This window comes from Lipomyces arxii (assembly GCF_038497795.1).
Source record: "Lipomyces arxii strain Phaff 12-163 unplaced genomic scaffold V1512scaffold_4, whole genome shotgun sequence".
In the NCBI taxonomy this organism is placed as follows: domain Eukaryota; kingdom Fungi; phylum Ascomycota; class Lipomycetes; order Lipomycetales; family Lipomycetaceae; genus Lipomyces; species Lipomyces arxii.
In genome coordinates, this window is record NW_027117703.1 from 284,326 (window position 1) to 301,198 (window position 16,873).

Sequence of the window (16,873 nt, forward strand, 5' to 3'; positions counted from 1 at the left end):
CTACAACAACTGCTCAACGACAAAATGTCACACTTTCCATCACTTGAAGAAATTGATTCCGGTCAGACCGAAGTCCGTGAAAATGTGCTCGAGGCTGACGCAATTGACTTTGGAGTGCCTGATACGGAAGATGATTTCATTGCGCGAGAAAAAGCTATTCTGGGAGACCTTGATGCTGGCGCATTACAGCAGAATGGACACTCTGATTTGATTAATGGTGGTGATGCAGACATACTTGGTGATGAAATTCCGGGAGTCCCGGTTGATGATGTATGGAATATCGAGACTGATATGATATGTTTGGTGATGCTGATGCGAATAGACTTTGGAATATATCCCTGAACCAGAGGAGGAAGAGCCCGATGTGGTGAAGTATGGGTATCGACTGCGTTTAAGTCCTATCTAATAAGTTAGGGAATGGAGAGAACGCCGGGAATTGGCTATTCACAGACGAGATGAACAAAGCGAAGCCAAAAAACGTGATACAAGAGAAAGCGCGAAACAGGCAATTGATGATTTCTATGACAATTACAACGATAAGAAGGAAAAAGCCATTGCAAAGACGAGGTATGCTGCTAAATTTCTGTTGTATCTGCGAATTAACAAGACAGAGTTGAAGAGAAGGAGTTTATTGAGTCACAGGAGAGCACAGTTGCAGGTGGAACGACATGGGAACGAATCGTCAAATTGGTTGACATATCCGACAAGGCTGCCCGGACAAATTCAGTGGACAAGTCTCGGTTCCGTGAATTGTTATTGTCACTTAAAAACGACCCGAATGCGCCAGGGGCTAAAGGCTATTAGAATGATTTGTAGTACGGTAGATTTACCAGATTTATCAGACTTGCATTGTATAAATATAGCACAAATCTTGTGATGATTTCTATCTTATGATTTTTTACACAATATTTACTATGGATTGAACGGCGTCTTCTCTCTTTGATCTGCATGCTCCTCCTGCTCCGCTTCTTCTTCGAGCTCCTCAATCAGCTGTTCCTTCAAAATGTCCTCGTCTTGTCTCGCGATCACGGCATCTTCACCCACAGGTTCCTTGGCGTAGTGGTTATCTAACAGCAGTTTTGAGAAAAATGTGTCCGGGTTCGAACTCAGATCTGCAAAAGTGCCTTGCTCGGCAACCTGGCCAGACCCGTTCAGCACAATAATGTAGTCGCTCTTCATGATGGTCGACAGCCGGTGCGCGATTGAAATTGTCGTCGTGTTGCTACTCATCAACCTTATGAGTGCTTCATTGACCGCTGACTCAGACTCGGTATCTAATGCAGACGTGGCCTCATCTAAAATCAGAATTGATGGGTCTCGAATCAATGCTCGCGCAATCGCGATCCGTTGCTTTTGCCCACCGCTAAGTTGTGTGCCTCGCGCTCCGACCTCAGTCTCTAATCCTTCTGGAAAGTCTATACATAAATCAGCATTGCGTAAAAGTAACAACCACCCTACAGTATAATTTACCCTCAATGAAATCACAATTGGCACGTCGAGCAGCAGCAATGATCTGCGACTCGGTCACGCCTTTCTTGCCATACGCAATATTCTCAGCAATTGTCCCTGAAAACAACACCGGTTCTTGGGACACTATGCCGATCGTGCGTCTAAGCGACTTCAAATTGAAACTTTTTATATCCTCCCCGTTGATTGAAATTGTGCCCGTGTTCGGGTCGTAAAATCGGAGTAGCAGCTGGCTGATTGTTGATTTACCACCTCCTGAAGGGCCAACGATACACACGTTCTTGCCCGGTAGGATCTTAAATGAGATGTGGTCAAAAATCATGACTGCCGGCCGTGTCGGGTACGCAAACGTCATGTCTTTAAATTCAATTACTCCGCGGCCGTTGCCCGGTACGGGTTTGCCAACAGTGGACTTAATTTTCGGTTTACGATCCTCGAGCTCAAATAGCCGACTGGCAGCCCCAACTCCCTTCATTAGCTCGACGTAGAACGTCGAGAGACCAAACATGGAGCTGCCGGTATAGCCGGCATACATCATGAACGACGTCAGTTCGCCAATTGTGATGGCAGACGACGTCACCATCTGGGACCCAGTCGCGAGGATCAGCAGAATGGCAATGTTGCCTGAGAATCGGGTCTGCTTGTTAGTTTGTTCGTGACGTAAGGATATGGCATACCAAACTGAAAAACGTGGCACTGTAAAGGGCCTCACGTTTTCCCAGGTTAAAAATTCTGCGGATCCGTTCGTTGTATCGATGGACTTCTGTAATTTCACCTGAAAAGGACTGTGCAGTCTTAATGTTACTCAGTCGCTCCTCTGCTACTTTCGTCGCCGACCCGAGCGCCTGTTGAGTCTCACGCGCAACATTTCTGATTCTGCGACCGTAAATAAAAGCAAATACGGCAACAGGTGGTACGATAACCATCATTGCTCCCTGAAACATTAGTTTTGAAAGAGACGGAAGTAGATTATTATACGGTCAATTTGATGCTAACCCAGGCCATCATTGTGATGCCAGCAGCACCGGACACGATCGCTCTTAGTCCGTCAGACACGTTTTGGGTGAGTGATTTCGCGACGATGTTTGCGTCGCTTGACAGTCGTGAGATGAGGTCCCCGATTCTGTTTGCGTCAAAGAACTCGGCGTCTGCTCATTAGTGGCGACCTGTGAGGACAATTAATATACTTTACCTTGAGTAACGGTCTGTTTGTAAAGCTGAGCACGGAGTTTACCGACAAGACGCTCGCCGACGATGCGAAGGATGGCGACACGGCCAAAGTTTGCGACACAGCCAAGTGTGAAGAATGCACCGAGTGCACCATAGAACTGGGTGAGTGTCATGCCAAAAATGTAGTTTGATTCAGAGCTGCTCGTTGCAATGTCAAGGATTTTGCCAATTGAGAATCTGGGGGTTAGTAAAGTAAGTCGAACTGTGCGGTACATACGGGACTGCTAGCATAACGCCTGACGAAAAACATAACAAAAAAAAGGCAGCTAGACAATTAGACAGCTCGACAATAGAACAAGAAAATAATACCAGTCAAAGGCCATGTTTCTTTCTTTGCTAGACGGAATAATCGCACAATGTCGCTCACTTTCGCCGTCTTCGGTGGTGCTTCACGTTTCGACAGCCGAGCAGATAAGTCGACCTGAGCAGCCTTTTCCGCTTTTTCTGATTTTTTGAAACCTTCTGGTCCTTGTGGTTCTTGTCGTTCTGGTTCAATTGGCGAATGCGACCGTACAGATGTATGTAGAGACTTGACAGAAGAGTAAAACAACAGTGAAGCTGTAGATTTAAACACAGGCCGAGCAAATAATCCTGATTGTCTACATAAACCGTGTCGATACAAAGTTCGGCCCAGATTAGGCTTAGATTCGACAGAGACCAGACGCGCAATGGCAGGTGGAGACACGACGATACGAAAGCGATACATCATCTCACGAGACCTCACAGGCTGAACAGAACTCTTAGTCACAGATTGACACAAGATCAAGCGTGTAAATCTAGTTAACCGCCGTTCAACTGAATTATGTACGACTAAAGGCAGAATCTTGTCAAGTCTTTGAATTTTAAATATTCTGGACACCTTTTGAAGTTTTCGCTACTCAACAGAGGGTGCGGCTTATGCCCGGGTAGGTAGGAAGAAGCTTCAGATAGGGTTGGGGTATAAACATGAAGGTAATAATCTATATTTGGTTTTGTAGGAAGTTGAACAGGATTGCACCCATTTTCACGACAGGAAGATCTTTGAAATGGTGAGGTTTAAGTAATTTATGGAGTAGAAAGTGCTAATAAATAGGCCGATCAGTTAACTTCAGAGCAAATTGACGAGTTCAAGCAGGCGTTTTCGCTGTTTGATCGTAACAATGACGGTAAGTTGCAGGATGTCGTAAGATTGAATACACTCTAAACGGACAGGTCAAATCACTACAAGAGAACTCGGGACTGTGATGAGAAGTTTAGGACAGAATCCGTCTGAAGCTGAACTAGCTGACATGATCAATGAAGTCGATGTTGACAACAACGGATCCATTGATTTTCCTGGTATGGGCTTTTTAAGCGGAGTAAGGGGGAGGGTCACTAACTGGAATAGAATTTTTAACCATGATGGCACATAAGATGAAAGACACTGATTCTGCTCAAGAAATCAAAGAAGCGTTCAGGGTTTTTGATAGGGACAATAATGGATTTATTTCTGCGACTGAACTTCGACATGTCATGGTTTCAATTGGTGAACGATTGACTGAGGAGGAAGTTGACCAAATGATTCGAGAAGCTGATAAAAGTAAGTAATGTTTTGTCAGGGTGGGATTTGTGTTCTAACAAATAAGACAACGATGGTCGCATTGACTACAACGAGTTTGTGGATCTCATGGTAAGTGTTTCATTACCATATATCTCATATTCTAACAATTTAGTTGGCGAAATAGCTAAATAGTAAGTGAATGTATTAAACTACTCCTGGTTTGCCGTAGATTTTTCTTTGTCAATCTGTTCTTGTTTGAACCTGGCAACATCTTCTTTCGTAAGTCCATATTGAGCCAATTGTTCATCGTCTAGCTCTTCGAGGTCAATCAATTCCTCCTCTTCTTCTTGACCTTGCTCTTCAGCTAATATTTTTGACCGCGTCTTGATGTGATTATACGTAGTATCAACATCTTGCATAAACGCACCTAGAGCAGGGCTATTTGGCATCATGATTTTACGGAAAAAGACTGCGACACCATCACTACCGAGTCGGGCACAGTATTGCAATAGCAATGCGTTGTGTACATGTGTCTTTGCCACTTTGGAGCGACCTGCCATTTCCTCGCCAAATGCGTCAAACAGAATTCCATCGGCCTGGTCCTCAGAAATGATCGTCGGGTGCTTGGCAATGAAATCTAAACATTTTTGGTAATTTCCTAAAGGAATTTTTGCAAACTCTTGAGCTAAAGGAGATGCTCTATATGGCTCATCGTCGTCATCATCGTCGCCTCCTTCATAGCCCTTGTCTTCCTGTGGTTGGTTCAAAACTTCAATAGTTTCGGTTTTCTTTCCTTTATCTGTAACCTTCTTACTTGCAAATGGTTTGCTCGGTTCTGGCTTATCGTGCTTTGCAACTCTAGTACTGTCAAATCCAATATGAAGATCATCAGACGTGATGTGCTTTGCGTCCTCAGCTTGAAGTTCAGCCAATTTCTTTAAACATTCGTCCTGAAGACTCGTCAGTTTTGCGTAGTGTTTGGTCAAAATCTGAGTGAGCGACTCGACGTAAGGACCAGACGAGGCCTTTGCTTCATGAACTACCTGATCAATCAAAGACTGCATCATGACTCCATATGAAGGGCCTGACCCCACCTTCTTGTCATCGTCACTATCTTTACATGCTTCCAACAAGACCCTGTCAATATCATCTGCAGTACTGAGTTTCTCGAGTATTGCATCGACTCTCTTTAGTAGATTGCTATTCATCAAGTTCTCGGCTTGTAAAGACTCAATCTCGTGCTTTCGTTGATCTCGTTTTTCATGAATATCGCGCTGTTTCCACCGAATAAACGATTTCTTGTCGACATTGGGATGAACCTCGACGTCTGAATCGTCCGATACTTCCAATTTGTCCCATTTTGAGTAATCTACGACCATTTTATGCTTGTGTGAAGGTGGTGTGAAGGATGACGATGGTGCGGCGGGTGGTGCTGGTACAGTCCTCATATCACAATAACAATGTTCAGGGATCGTACAAACTTATATTTATCATACAGACAGTCTTACGTAAGGCACCCAGTGAGTTTCATACAGGCGACCTCGAGTAATACGAATACAATATCGACTGAGGATCGAAATCCGTTGTTGAGTGATGATGTGACGATTGAAATGGACGTTCTGCCTCCAAGTTGGACTGATATTGGTGACGAAGTGAACGAACTGCTTGAATTGATTCAGGATAAGAGTACGAAATTAGATAAACTGCATTCAGATCATGTTTTACCGGGATTCGATGACAGAACAAGGCAAGAACAGGTCATTGAAGACCTCACAAAGCAAATCACGGAGGTTATATGGGTTGATTTCTCTTTACTGTGAACCTACTAACCAATGAATAGCACTTTCATGAATGCCAAAGACTTATTAACAAATTCGAGACACTTCTTCGTGACTCGAACCCAACGTTAGCTCAGATCAATATGAGTAAAAACATGCAAATCAGTCTAGCTACGCGCGTTCAAGACGTCAGCACTCGGTTCAGAAAAAAACAGTCTGCATATCTCAAGACATTGCGGTCAAATAGAGCTGCTTCGCTTCCTCTTATAACTACAACATCTGATCCTGAAGACGATCTCGACATTTCATTCTCACAGTCTCAGATCCAACAATCTGCCACAGTATCACAATCTTCAACAGACGCGACAATTAGACAGCGGGAGTCTGAAATCACTCAAATTGCAGAAGGAATTTTGGAGTTAGCAACTATCTTCAAAGATTTACAGACAATGGTCATTGATCAAGGCACGATGCTAGACAGAATTGATTACAACATCGAAACGACAAAGATCCACATCGTCGCAGCAGAGAAAGACTTGACAAAAGCTGCGCATTATCAAAGACGGAGCCAAAAATGCAAAGTCATCATCTTTCTCTCGCTCTGTGTCTTTCTCTTACTCGTCGTCGTCTACTTTAAACTTACGTCTCATTCGAGTCCGAGTCCGAATCCATATCCGAGTCCCACTCTTCCAGATACTTCGAATCCACAGACTCCCCAGAGTGATGAGGACTCAGGGATACAAAATGCAATACGGCGACGAATACGATAATGTGAAATGCATCTATACATATAATATACCTAGAACTAGTCAACCGAGACTGCTTTCCGGATCCTCGAAGCGACTTGTTCTGCGTTCGCTCTGGCAACAACACTGTCCAGTCCCTCATTTATACACACTTCATACGCCTTCTTGACAAATAACTGCGCATTGGCATGTAAGGACGCGACGTTCGTGTCTGAAGCAATGCATAGGTCGAGCAAACAATACACCTCTTCAATCGTAGTACAATAACGTTTCAGCACAATACTGTACCCAATTGGAGGCAATAGCTTAGAGGTAAAGTACGGTCGAAATAACCCAAGACTAGCCGACGTCGAGCTCGGGTTTGCGTCGTAGCTTGCTTTAACGAACTCCATCACAAGCTCAATCCCCGGCGAGAACCCCGCGGTCCATAAACTGAGTAGCAAGTCCATCAAGTCGTCATATGCACCTAGACTCAGCAATGCTCTGCAATAAGCCGGAACCAGCTTCTCGGGGAATCCATCAAGATGGAACGTTTGCACAAGTTTTGTCGCACACCGGCTCAGAAGCGCCGTCATCTCGATCGCAGTGCCGTTCGTGTGAGAAATGGAAATGCATAGTCGGTAAAACGGGTCAAGCGTGTTGGCCACGTTGCTGTGTGGAGATGACCAATATGAGTATATGAGTACCTCCAGCCTTCTTACGCTCTCTGGATTCGGGTTTGACATTGCTTTGTTCAGGACGTAGTAAATTGCCTTATGAGCATCTACTGGAGTGCTAAACTTCGCGACAATCTCCTTCAACGTATCGTGTCCATCAATATACTCATTCAAGCGTCCAACCAGTTCATTATCGCGTTCGACCAATTCCATCAGTTCTTCACTAGAATACTCCTCCTCGTATTCCAACAAAAGCGATAACTGCTGTGGTAAGTTATCCTGCCTGTAATACGGCGGCCCAATATAGTCCACCACAACATTTGACGCCGACCCAGGCTGTCTTGTCCTCAACTTTGTCTCAATCGGATCATCTAAAGGTGCGACCAATGCCGTGATTCTCCCTACCGAGTCCGGGACATAGTACGGATGCTGTTCAAACAGCCCGCGAGGAATACTAACTTTGGTGCTCAGTGGGATCTTGAGCTGCTGTAATGAATGACTGTATGAAGCCTGTATCCGAGGCATCTCGGGTAGGTCCTTGATAGGCTGATGCACGATTTCACGGTAATAATCCCGACTTTTCGAGCCTGATGAAGACGAGTACCGTTTGTTTAGACATGAGTACCGTTTGTACGCGCGTGTGCACGCGTGAGGCCTCATTTTGTTGATTTATGTACAAAAGCAGAGATTTGCGCATTGAAGTTTATTTTCTACATCTTCACGTTCACCACCCAATGGCACGACGGATTTTAATTGCTGGAGGAACAGGATTCTTAGGTCAGTTTATAGTAGGCTGATTATAGAAGAAATATTAATAAACAACTAGGCCGAAAGATCTGTGAAACTGCGGTTGCTCGTGACCTTAAGGTGACATCAATCAGGTAAGACGATTCATGACGAGCAAATTGCGCATTAAATATTGACAGACAGTCGTTCTGGGTCAGATAAACTAGGCAAATCTGAGAAATGGATGGACAAAGTCGAGTTCAAAAAGTTTGACCTCATCGGTGCTGGATCAGACGAACTTGCTGGTCTCGTTGAAGGTGCTGATGCGATTGTGTATAGTCTCGGGATCTTACTCGAGTCAAGTTATTACAAGACGTTTCTGTCGGGCAAGAATCCGGTTGAAGGACTATCAAAAGTTTATTCACAATGGAACAGGAATCCTCTTAAGTCTGTTGGTGAGAGTGAACTAACTTATGAGACTATGAATAGGGATCTTGCTGTTAAACTTGCAACTGCGGCAAACGCAATCACAAGAGAACAAGGCAAGCTACCATTTGCATTCGTTTCTGCAGCAGGAAACTTTCCAGGGACTCCTTCGGCGTACTTCGAGACCAAAAAACATGCTGAACAAGCCATCTCATCATTGCCAAACTTGCGTCCACTTTTATTCCGTCCAGGATTCTTATACGACCCCAGTCGAACAATGTCAATGCCTGTCGCCGCTGTACTTAAATCACTTGGCGTAATCAACTCGTCTCTGGGCAATTTAGTGACTCCTGATCTTGTCAGGCCTCTATCAACTTCTGTCGTGGCTGCTGCTATTGTTGAAGCACTTACATCTGATCAAACTCAGACGATATTCACTGTGAATGATATTCAAAGATTGGCAAAAGATGCTTCGAAACACGCATAATCTATTTTACATACATAATTGTACATATACTTTGTACATACAATAATCACAACGCCGTCCCACGTTCAAACGAGTCCCTGATTTCTTTCGTGTACTTATCATAATACCGTGACAGCTTCGCATTGAAATGCTTATTCCTGTCGTTGATTGACATCACATCTGCTTCATCCTTTGGTTTCTTTGCTTTCTTTTTCATTCGTTGTTCATCCCTATCTATTAGTCATCTTATTCAAACTCTTCTTATAAGTTTACTCACGCTTTATGAATACTCTCTGCTAATCTGTCAATAGCTGCTTGAGGTGGTTTGTTTGACGTGAACTCCAACGAATTTAAATCTCCATACGCCGAATCCTGTACTTCAACAACTTGTCCTTCTCCTTCAACTAACCTTCCTTCTCTCTGTAATGCCTTTGCTTTCTGATCTAGATACGCTTCCATATCAGGCTTAAAATCCCTTAACTCCCTTTCATAAGCCTTTGCCGCTGCATCTCCAAAATCAGTAAACACTGCCGCTGCTTTCGCTCGGCTTTTCTTCTCTACTCTTTCATCCCACTTCTCACTCTCTTCAATCGTCCAGTCCCATGCCCGCTTGCGTTCAAATTCTTCTCCAGCTTCAGCAGCATCAACCTTAGCCAGCTCGAGCTCGGCATCAGCTTGTTTGCGCTCTAATCTGGCGGTCGCTACTGAATCCTGTTTATGCCGCCTGTGCTCTGCAAAAAGCTCTTGCTGGTTCTTACTTGATGATTCTGTCAGACGTCTCCGAAGCTCTTTAAGCTTCTTTTCGCGTTCTCGACTTTTCTCATCTTTTTGTGTATCTGACATTTGTTGAACGAAAGGACAAGTTCCAATGTCGCCACAACACCCTCATATATGAGCACAATACCCTTGAATTGCTTACTAGGGTTAAATGCTTTTCATCGTTCACTTAACAAACGCGTCCTTCTTCAAGATATTCAGTGCGCGAAATGGCAAACGCGTCTTCTTTCAAACTACAAATTCACGTTTCAAATGCGCAGTCATCAAAGTTCATTCATTTGACTGACGCGTCAACTTCAATCGCTGACCTCAAACTTCAGATCGTAGCTCGATACTCGTCTGTCTATAAACTGTACTGTTACTGTCTCTTTAATGCTTGATTCTTTTGCTAATATAATAGGAAATTGGATGTCACAAAGTTACGCGATAAACAGGAGTGTGATCTGGACGATTCGTATCAAGTCGGTCAAATCTTTAAAGATGGCGATATTGTCAGGGTGTATGGGAAAGTATCTCAACCTGCCAACGCACTACCTCAGATTCAGTCTCCGAAGCGAACCCTGGCAGAAATAGACACTCCGCCGCTACAAAAACAAACAAAATCCAAATCGTCGAAAAGACGACGCAGGAACAACGACAAAGAAGCACCGCAACCTCAGAATGCGACTACGCTCTCACCTAAAACCACTTTAGTTGGCAACAAAAAACTCAAACAGACAAGACCTTTAGAACAGAGCATTCCGACAGTATCGGCATCAAGTCTACGCAACCCGCCAGTCTTACGCCCCCCCGTCGTCTTGAACGGTTCTCCGAAATCGAACGGCACTCCAAACGGCACTCCCAACGGCACACCGAAAGCAAAACCAAAGCCAATCCCGGTGCCAAAGTCACCAGCGCTGACGACTCTAAAAATTGCTGCGCCGAAATCAAGTCCGCCGACAGCAGAACCAGTGAAACACAGCCCTAGCCCAGCGAGTCCAGGACAGAGTCAAGTGTCTGTGGTCGAAGTTGCTGCGACCGCGCCTGAACCGACTCAAGTTGACACCATCGTCGCTTCAGAGTCTCAGTCAGAAAATTCTGAGAATGAAAGTGAGAGTGAACCAGAGCCTGTACCGGTGCCCGCACCAGCACCAGCATCAGCGCCAGCACAGTCAACAAGTGAATCAGAACCCGACTCAGAAAGTGAAAGTGACGAGCCAAAAAAATCCGTGCCGACGCAAACATCACAGCCCACGCCGCCTCCGCCAAAAGTGAGGTCGGTGACACGAAACACCAGGAGCGCAACCCGAAACGCCTTGAACGCGAATGTAGAGTCACTTAAGACCACGCCAATGCTCGAGAAACGCGTGCCGTCGTTCAGATCGTTAAGCGAGCTTGCGAAACTTGGCGTACCTGACGTACGTGAGACAACACAAGGTATTCGTGCGATCAAGAACCAGATACAATCTCCAGTCGCGTCGAAACCACCGGCACCGAAAGCTGAAAGCACTACCGAGAGCAGCGAGAGTGATAGCAGCGACAACGACGATGACGAAGACGAAGACGAAGACGAAGACGACGATAGTTCGATACCAGCCGATAAACGGGCGAGCGGGAAGGTGGCGGAAAAAAAGAAACGGTTTAGTTCAGGGTTTAGGGCGTTGTTCAAGTAGACAAAAGTTTTGCTATAATGTATTATAATGTAGTCTAGGGATACAACATTACAACACCGTCGTCGACAGTATCGACGGTGGGTCCTCGGGCTTGTCGTATCTATCAACTTTCAATCCTTCAATTCGTTTGACGACGTCCATGCCCATCACTACGCGGCCAAAAATCGTGTGCTTGTCGTCCAGCCACGGTGTTTTCTCCGTCGTGATGAAGAACTGCGATCCGTTCGTATCTGGCCCCGCGTTCGCCATCGAAACCGTGAACGGCCGGTCGTGCCTCAACACTGAAAATTCGTCCTTGAACTCATGCCCCCACATGCTCTCACCACCGGTGCCGTCGCCAACCGGGTCGCCGGTCTGGACCATAAACTTCTTAATTACCCTGTGGAAAATCAAACCATCGTAGTATTTTTTTCTACAGAGCGTTATAAAGTTCTCAACCGCCAGCGGCGCGTGCTCGGGATACAGTCTGATCTGGATATCTCCAAGCGTAGTATGCAGTGTCGCGCCCCTGCTCAGCTCAGCCTTGGCCTCTATTTGCTCTTCAGCTTTAGACGGGTCTTTAATTAGTCGCTCGTTGTTGACATCCCTATCTGGCCGGATTGTTGCAAAATCTCCGTCGTACGACGTAAACATGTAAAATCTGTTTTTACCCATCCCGGTCGCAAACAAAGTCGGATCCGTTGACAATGACTCGTTCACAAGCGCGTTCTCGGCCGTCGCCATCTCGAGCGTCATGATGCCTTTGCGGTTAGGCGCACCTTGATACAGGCTCATGTTCAAAAAACGAACGTTGTCTTCTGAGCCAAACAGACGGATGCATCTGTTTGTTACAATATTCACCACTGCCGGTTAGTCCATGATTTATACAGGCAAACACACACATGCATACGTTTGATTCCGAGAGGTGTCGGATAGATTAAGAAATTGCCCGAATCATCAAACACAGCGTTGATCGTACCGCACTGAACAGGATCACGTTCAAGTTCGCGCTCGGCAGCAATCCGTCTGCCAAACTCAATATCGTCTAGTTTCTTCATCGCCGTGCCATCTTCGTTCGCCTGGGCAGCAGTCTGCAAGCTCTCATCATACTTGCGATGTAATTTTCCTGTAAAGTAGTCAAAAACACGGACCTGTCTGTCTGGTAGTGAAAACGCAGCGAAATGTCGGCCTGATCGAGAAAACTCAATACTGGTTGGCACGCATTTCGTTTTGCGGAACTCGTACAGATCTGTACTGGTCTTAAACTCAAACACGTCGGGAGGTTTCTCATACCCTGCTGAATCGGGACGCCAGTACTCAACCATGCCAGTGTTATCGACCGACACTGCGCAGTTGTGGGTGTGGTTGAACCCGATTGCCGCGACAGGTGCTCTGTGCAAGTCGGGTAAGACGTGGACTGGTTCGCCATCGCCTCTTGCGTCGTAAATTAAGATCCGTGGACTATCTCTATCAGTCCTACATTTGTCAGTCTAATTCAAGTCTTGAGAACCAACAGTAAGCATACACCGCCAGTAAAGCTTGTGCCTGGTTAGTTCGGTAGAGCCAACACAGTCTATGAGGAGTATATGGCAGAGACAGAATGTTAATGACATCGAAACTTGCGACGTCCAGCACAGAAACCTTTTTATCTTCGCCGCCCGCACTCGCAAACAGCTTCCCATCCGAACCGAGCGATATATGAGCCACTCGTCCTTCATGAGCCTTGAACTCCTTCACAAACTCGACACCTTTCGCCCGTTTCTTCCAGACCTTGATGCGCCCGTCGTCAGACACGGTCAACGCAAAATTCGGGTCAGACGCGACAGACACGAAACTCACGTGCTCGCGGTGCATGAACGAACGCGTGTATCTGGCGTACGAGGGTAAATTAGCCAAATACGCCTGCTCATGCTTCAGCACTACGCGTCTGTTAGTACTCACGCGTCTACACACGCGTTGTCTATATCTCACCTCGTCCTTTTTTTTTCCGCGGTTCATCGTCACCTTCGTGGCTTCTTTTCTCGCTCATTTTGGTCGTTGCTCGAACTTTTACATCTTGAGCCGCGTTCTCTTTCTTCACAGCTTCCATACGCACGAACCTACAAAATATGGCATCGAAGCCAAAAATCTCATTTGCTTTAAAAGGTTCAAAACCTGCGTCTTCAAGTAAACTTGCGTCTAAAGCGATCCTTTCTCGGGCTCACAAACGACAACGGTCACTGTCACCGTCAAACCAGGAAGAACTCATCACCGGATTCGACTCAACCGGTGTCATCACAGCAGCAGAGCCAGAACAACCAAAAGAAAATCTTGTGATTCCGGCGGTCGCGAATAAGAACTGGATCGAAGAAACGAAACGGAAACGAGGGCATTATAAACCAGTTGGTCAGATTATTGATGCTGAACGAGACAGAATCGCGAATGAGCAGGAGAAGGAAAGTTTGAAGAAACGGAGTTATGGGTTGAATTTGGTGGATAAGCAACATAAGCGAACTGAGCACGCGTCTGTCGTGACTGAACCGTCTGACGCGGTCGTCGCGGTCACAGAAACTGACGCGGTTGTGGTTGACACGGCAGTGGAGGCGCTACAAGACGGTAAACACAAACAAACTGCAGAAGAACGCGCGCTGGGTCAACTGATTTCGGAATTTACAGAAGATCCCGAGAAGAAATCTGACTTGGTGTTGCAGCTCGCACACTCGTCATCAACGTTCGCACCTTCAGAGGAAGAAGCATACAAGGCTGATGTCGAGTCTCGGCCAGACGAACCTACGCTCGAAGACTACGAACATGTTCCGGTCGAGGAGTTTGGACTTGCACTGTTGCGAGGAATGGGCTGGAAAGAAGGCGAGGGTATCGGTAGGAATAGAAAACGAGTATCTTGAACTTTTTATTATTACAATCTACGTCTAAAAACTTGCTGTAAACGCTCTATGCAAGTCATAAAACACATTATTCTATCAGAACGAATAGATCCAGAACACCTCTACTGAAGAAAGGTCTTGTACACGATGTTGTCAGTCTCGTCAACAACAGGATACCCCAGATCAACCAAAAACGTTTCCAATTCTGCATGCTCGGCAGGTGGAACCGAGATTGCAGCCAATACCTGGCCAAGATCTGTAAATTAGCACTACATCTAGAGTATATAGTCTGTATAAGTACCTGATCCGTGATTACGGTAATGAAACAGCGTGATATTCCATCCAATCTTCAACCCGTCTAAAAACTTCTTCAGCGCACCAGGTCGTTCGGGAAACTCAAACCTGTAGATACGCTCGTTCTCGACTTTGGCTCGTCCGCCGACTAAGTATCGCGCATGCGACTTTGCGAGCTCGTTGTCCGAAATGTCGACCGCAATCATACCTTTTTGTGCCAAATTGGCAATAATGTCAGGCACCTCAACCGCGCGGTTCACGACTGTGAACGAAAGATACACGTCCGCGTCCGGTCCGCCTGCAAACCGGTAAGAGAACTCAGTCACGTTGCGTGGATGAATAGCGTCCTGCAGTGTCCGGAACGCACCCGGGGTTTCCGGGATAGTGACCATCATAAAAACCTCTTTTCCTTCGCCCAATTGCGCGCGCTCGGCCACGAACCGCAGCCGGTCAAAGTTCATGTTGGCGCCCGACAAAACCGCACAGTACGATCCTGTTTTGGCATCATCGGGATGCTCCGCAACATACCGTTTTAAACCAGCGACGGCCAGCGCGCCCGATGGCTCGACAATCGACCGAGTATCTTCAAATACGTCCTTGATAGCCGCACAGATCTCGTCAGTATCGACCCTGACAATGTCATCCACGTACTGCGAACACAGTCTAAACGTTTCTTGCCCAAGCGTTTTCACCGCCGTGCCATCTGCAAATAATCCTACTTCAGAAAGCGTGACTCGTTCTTTTTTACCCAAAGACTGGTATAACGCGTCGGCGTCATATGTCTCGACCGCAATCAACTTGACATGAGGCGCAATCCGTTTTAAATACGCGCCAATTCCAGCTATTAACCCGCCTCCACCAACACAGGCGAACACTGCTGTCAAATTCTGGACATCAATCTGCCGCAGCAGTTCCATCGCTATCGTGCCCTGCCCCGCAATCACGTACGGGTCGTCGAACGGCGGAATATTTGTCAGCCCGTGCAATTTACCCAGTCGGTCGCACTCAGCCTTAGCAGCGTCAAAGTCTGCGCCAAAAAGCACGACCTTGGACCCGAGCCTCGACACGTTCGAGTGCTTAATGGCCGGTGTCGCGAGCGGCATCACAATGGTTGCGGGAATCCCGAGATGGTTTGCCGAGTATGCAACACCCTGTGCATGATTACCCGCAGAGCACGCTACAACTCCTTTCCATCTATCTTCGGGTGAGAGTTGTGAGATTTTGTTGTATGCGCCTCGAAGCTTGAACGAGAACACAGGTTGCAAATCTTCACGCTTCAACAACACGTTAACTCCAGTCTTCGAAGACAAATTAATTGCTGACGTCACAGGAGTTTCCTTGACGACATCATACACTCTAGATGTTAGAATCAGTCGTAAATAGTCTGGTGTTCCATCCGGCAAAAGCATCGACTCTGGTACCGCACTGTATGAGGATGTTTTGGCTGAATCCTGCGACGCAGAATAATCGGTCAAACCAGCAACTTTTGGCCCTGATTCTATCAGCGTATCTCGGCGCTTTTTGTCAAGTTCTGACATTTTTGTGACAAGCTGCTGGTTAAAGTCGAAGTTGCGGAGAAACAATGTAAGTGTCGACCTCCAGCTGTCAGTGGTGCGGCGTGCCTTGTAGCACAGTGTATTTTACGTTTATGCCTTATTTGACTAACGACGCAATTTTAATTATATGTCTTGACGTTTTCGTCTTTAAGTAAATAAAGTTTGGCTTCCTTGAAATGAATAAAGATGAAACATACACAATACCCTTATTGGTAGTCTACGAGTCTCATAGCCCAATTTGGAGCTAACCCCTTAATTTAAACCGTTTTAGTACAAGTCCCTTAATAATAACACAATAGCTTGTTCAAAGTTGGATCGGCAGTTAAGATGAATAGGTGGTGATACAACTGTCTGAGAGTGATGTAATAGGCTTATAAGCGAAAGGTCGGAAACGGCAACGCACGGCAGAACCGACGACATTCAAGACAGGGCGGTTTTTAACATCCTGTCACTTTGTCTGTGCTTATCGCGCATTGTGCTATAGATTCAAGACAATGTGACGTCTAAGTGTCCGAATGCGGACTAGTCAACGGCGGCGCCGTCTACTACTGCACGTTTATGCACTCTAATGCAAATTGCTGCACGTCAGTACAAGCCCCTCTGTATATTAATGAACGGCGCTGTCACACATTAACGCGCTAATCAGCGCACGTCACATTCTGATTGACGCGTTCCTGCGTGTGTTCAGGGTCAGGCACAACCCTAACCCTCTCCACCACGTTTGTGTTTCTTCATAT

The 16,873-nt window shown here is 46.1% G+C and overlaps 12 protein-coding genes across 12 annotated transcripts; 6 read left to right on the plus strand and 6 right to left on the minus strand.

Moving 5' to 3' along the window:
• On the plus strand, positions 1 to 891 carry V1512DRAFT_260122 (clathrin light chain). The gene is made up of 4 exons (XM_066915773.1): positions 1 to 270; positions 323 to 372; positions 415 to 567; positions 612 to 891. The coding sequence occupies exons 1-4, from the start codon at positions 25 to 27 to the stop codon at positions 802 to 804; spliced, it is 642 nt and encodes a 213-aa protein (XP_066772529.1). The 5' UTR covers positions 1 to 24; the 3' UTR covers positions 805 to 891.
• On the minus strand, positions 829 to 3,571 carry V1512DRAFT_260123 (P-loop containing nucleoside triphosphate hydrolase protein). The gene is made up of 7 exons (XM_066915774.1): positions 3,007 to 3,571; positions 2,915 to 2,963; positions 2,660 to 2,874; positions 2,446 to 2,615; positions 2,145 to 2,402; positions 1,471 to 2,104; positions 829 to 1,415 (listed from the first exon to the last, which is right to left on the minus strand). Exons 1-7 carry the CDS (start codon positions 3,404 to 3,406, stop codon positions 913 to 915), a joined length of 2,229 nt encoding a protein of 742 aa, XP_066772530.1. The 5' UTR covers positions 3,407 to 3,571; the 3' UTR covers positions 829 to 912.
• Positions 3,572 to 3,672: 101 nt separating this feature from the next.
• On the plus strand, positions 3,673 to 4,476 carry V1512DRAFT_235874 (calmodulin). Its single transcript, XM_066914105.1, has 6 exons — positions 3,673 to 3,725; positions 3,770 to 3,842; positions 3,889 to 4,014; positions 4,064 to 4,255; positions 4,302 to 4,345; positions 4,389 to 4,476. Exons 1-6 carry the CDS (start codon positions 3,723 to 3,725, stop codon positions 4,398 to 4,400), a joined length of 450 nt encoding a protein of 149 aa, XP_066772531.1. The 5' UTR covers positions 3,673 to 3,722; the 3' UTR covers positions 4,401 to 4,476.
• Positions 4,402 to 5,617, minus strand: V1512DRAFT_260128 (Cdc37 N terminal kinase binding-domain-containing protein). The gene has a single exon (XM_066915775.1). The coding sequence runs from the start codon at positions 5,593 to 5,595 to the stop codon at positions 4,426 to 4,428; it is 1,170 nt and encodes a 389-aa protein (XP_066772532.1). The 5' UTR covers positions 5,596 to 5,617; the 3' UTR covers positions 4,402 to 4,425.
• V1512DRAFT_260129 (t-SNARE) lies at positions 5,499 to 7,222 on the plus strand. The gene is made up of 2 exons (XM_066915776.1): positions 5,499 to 6,006; positions 6,057 to 7,222. The coding sequence occupies exons 1-2, from the start codon at positions 5,677 to 5,679 to the stop codon at positions 6,762 to 6,764; spliced, it is 1,038 nt and encodes a 345-aa protein (XP_066772533.1). The 5' UTR covers positions 5,499 to 5,676; the 3' UTR covers positions 6,765 to 7,222.
• Positions 6,800 to 7,921, minus strand: V1512DRAFT_252150 (uncharacterized protein; the record flags this gene model as incomplete). The annotated part of the gene is made up of 1 exon (XM_066914703.1): positions 6,800 to 7,921. One exon carries the CDS (start codon positions 7,919 to 7,921, stop codon positions 6,800 to 6,802), a length of 1,122 nt encoding a protein of 373 aa, XP_066772534.1.
• V1512DRAFT_260132 (uncharacterized protein) lies at positions 7,651 to 9,315 on the plus strand. Its single transcript, XM_066915777.1, has 3 exons — positions 7,651 to 8,173; positions 8,223 to 8,277; positions 8,327 to 9,315. Exons 1-3 carry the CDS (start codon positions 8,068 to 8,070, stop codon positions 9,033 to 9,035), a joined length of 870 nt encoding a protein of 289 aa, XP_066772535.1. The 5' UTR covers positions 7,651 to 8,067; the 3' UTR covers positions 9,036 to 9,315.
• Positions 9,015 to 9,865, minus strand: V1512DRAFT_260133 (SYF2 splicing factor-domain-containing protein). Its single transcript, XM_066915778.1, has 2 exons — positions 9,292 to 9,865; positions 9,015 to 9,244 (listed from the first exon to the last, which is right to left on the minus strand). Exons 1-2 carry the CDS (start codon positions 9,855 to 9,857, stop codon positions 9,082 to 9,084), a joined length of 729 nt encoding a protein of 242 aa, XP_066772536.1. The 5' UTR covers positions 9,858 to 9,865; the 3' UTR covers positions 9,015 to 9,081.
• A 126-nt stretch (positions 9,866 to 9,991) lies between these two features.
• On the plus strand, positions 9,992 to 11,493 carry V1512DRAFT_260136 (uncharacterized protein). Its single transcript, XM_066915779.1, has 2 exons — positions 9,992 to 10,143; positions 10,192 to 11,493. The coding sequence occupies exons 1-2, from the start codon at positions 10,001 to 10,003 to the stop codon at positions 11,441 to 11,443; spliced, it is 1,395 nt and encodes a 464-aa protein (XP_066772537.1). The 5' UTR covers positions 9,992 to 10,000; the 3' UTR covers positions 11,444 to 11,493.
• On the minus strand, positions 11,447 to 13,609 carry V1512DRAFT_222456 (uncharacterized protein). The gene is made up of 4 exons (XM_066913741.1): positions 13,394 to 13,609; positions 12,948 to 13,341; positions 12,333 to 12,898; positions 11,447 to 12,285 (listed from the first exon to the last, which is right to left on the minus strand). Exons 1-4 carry the CDS (start codon positions 13,509 to 13,511, stop codon positions 11,492 to 11,494), a joined length of 1,872 nt encoding a protein of 623 aa, XP_066772538.1. The 5' UTR covers positions 13,512 to 13,609; the 3' UTR covers positions 11,447 to 11,491.
• V1512DRAFT_260140 (DExH-box splicing factor binding site-domain-containing protein) lies at positions 13,171 to 14,475 on the plus strand. The gene has a single exon (XM_066915780.1). The coding sequence runs from the start codon at positions 13,531 to 13,533 to the stop codon at positions 14,305 to 14,307; it is 777 nt and encodes a 258-aa protein (XP_066772539.1). The 5' UTR covers positions 13,171 to 13,530; the 3' UTR covers positions 14,308 to 14,475.
• Positions 14,300 to 16,530, minus strand: V1512DRAFT_260142 (tryptophan synthase beta subunit-like PLP-dependent enzyme). The gene is made up of 2 exons (XM_066915781.1): positions 14,588 to 16,530; positions 14,300 to 14,542 (listed from the first exon to the last, which is right to left on the minus strand). The coding sequence occupies exons 1-2, from the start codon at positions 16,116 to 16,118 to the stop codon at positions 14,409 to 14,411; spliced, it is 1,665 nt and encodes a 554-aa protein (XP_066772540.1). The 5' UTR covers positions 16,119 to 16,530; the 3' UTR covers positions 14,300 to 14,408.
• Positions 16,531 to 16,873: the final 343 nt, after the last annotated feature.

Coding starts and splice junctions, on each gene's coding strand:
- V1512DRAFT_260128 (XM_066915775.1), bottom strand. CDS start 5,595: ATGGTCGTAGATTACTCAAAATGGGACAAATTGGAAGTATCGGACGAT.
- V1512DRAFT_260132 (XM_066915777.1), top strand. CDS start 8,068: ATGTACAAAAGCAGAGATTTGCGCATTGAAGTTTATTTTCTACATCTT. Junction 8,174..8,222: donor TGGAGGAACAGGATTCTTAG/GTCAGTTTATAG, acceptor ATAAACAACTAG/GCCGAAAGATCTGTGAAACT. Junction 8,278..8,326: donor CTTAAGGTGACATCAATCAG/GTAAGACGATTC, acceptor ATTGACAGACAG/TCGTTCTGGGTCAGATAAAC.
- V1512DRAFT_260142 (XM_066915781.1), bottom strand. CDS start 16,118: ATGTCAGAACTTGACAAAAAGCGCCGAGATACGCTGATAGAATCAGGG. Junction 14,543..14,587: donor TTACCGTAATCACGGATCAG/GTACTTATACAG, acceptor GCTAATTTACAG/ATCTTGGCCAGGTATTGGCT.
- V1512DRAFT_260140 (XM_066915780.1), top strand. CDS start 13,531: ATGGCATCGAAGCCAAAAATCTCATTTGCTTTAAAAGGTTCAAAACCT.
- V1512DRAFT_260136 (XM_066915779.1), top strand. CDS start 10,001: ATGGCAAACGCGTCTTCTTTCAAACTACAAATTCACGTTTCAAATGCG. Junction 10,144..10,191: donor TACTCGTCTGTCTATAAACT/GTACTGTTACTG, acceptor CTAATATAATAG/GAAATTGGATGTCACAAAGT.
- V1512DRAFT_260123 (XM_066915774.1), bottom strand. CDS start 3,406: ATGATGTATCGCTTTCGTATCGTCGTGTCTCCACCTGCCATTGCGCGT. Junction 2,875..2,914: donor GGCGTTATGCTAGCAGTCCC/GTATGTACCGCA, acceptor ACTAACCCCCAG/ATTCTCAATTGGCAAAATCC. Junction 2,403..2,445: donor GGGTTAGCATCAAATTGACC/GTATAATAATCT, acceptor CTAATGTTTCAG/GGAGCAATGATGGTTATCGT.
- V1512DRAFT_260129 (XM_066915776.1), top strand. CDS start 5,677: ATGTTCAGGGATCGTACAAACTTATATTTATCATACAGACAGTCTTAC. Junction 6,007..6,056: donor TCACAAAGCAAATCACGGAG/GTTATATGGGTT, acceptor ACCAATGAATAG/CACTTTCATGAATGCCAAAG.
- V1512DRAFT_222456 (XM_066913741.1), bottom strand. CDS start 13,511: ATGGAAGCTGTGAAGAAAGAGAACGCGGCTCAAGATGTAAAAGTTCGA. Junction 12,899..12,947: donor GCACAAGCTTTACTGGCGGT/GTATGCTTACTG, acceptor TGACAAATGTAG/GACTGATAGAGATAGTCCAC. Junction 12,286..12,332: donor GACACCTCTCGGAATCAAAC/GTATGCATGTGT, acceptor ACTAACCGGCAG/TGGTGAATATTGTAACAAAC.
- V1512DRAFT_260133 (XM_066915778.1), bottom strand. CDS start 9,857: ATGTCAGATACACAAAAAGATGAGAAAAGTCGAGAACGCGAAAAGAAG. Junction 9,245..9,291: donor GCAGAGAGTATTCATAAAGC/GTGAGTAAACTT, acceptor ACTAATAGATAG/GGATGAACAACGAATGAAAA.
- V1512DRAFT_260122 (XM_066915773.1), top strand. CDS start 25: ATGTCACACTTTCCATCACTTGAAGAAATTGATTCCGGTCAGACCGAA. Junction 271..322: donor CGGGAGTCCCGGTTGATGAT/GTATGGAATATC, acceptor TGATGCGAATAG/ACTTTGGAATATATCCCTGA. Junction 373..414: donor GAAGAGCCCGATGTGGTGAA/GTATGGGTATCG, acceptor CTAATAAGTTAG/GGAATGGAGAGAACGCCGGG.
- V1512DRAFT_235874 (XM_066914105.1), top strand. Junction 3,843..3,888: donor GTTTGATCGTAACAATGACG/GTAAGTTGCAGG, acceptor CTAAACGGACAG/GTCAAATCACTACAAGAGAA. Junction 4,015..4,063: donor CGGATCCATTGATTTTCCTG/GTATGGGCTTTT, acceptor TAACTGGAATAG/AATTTTTAACCATGATGGCA.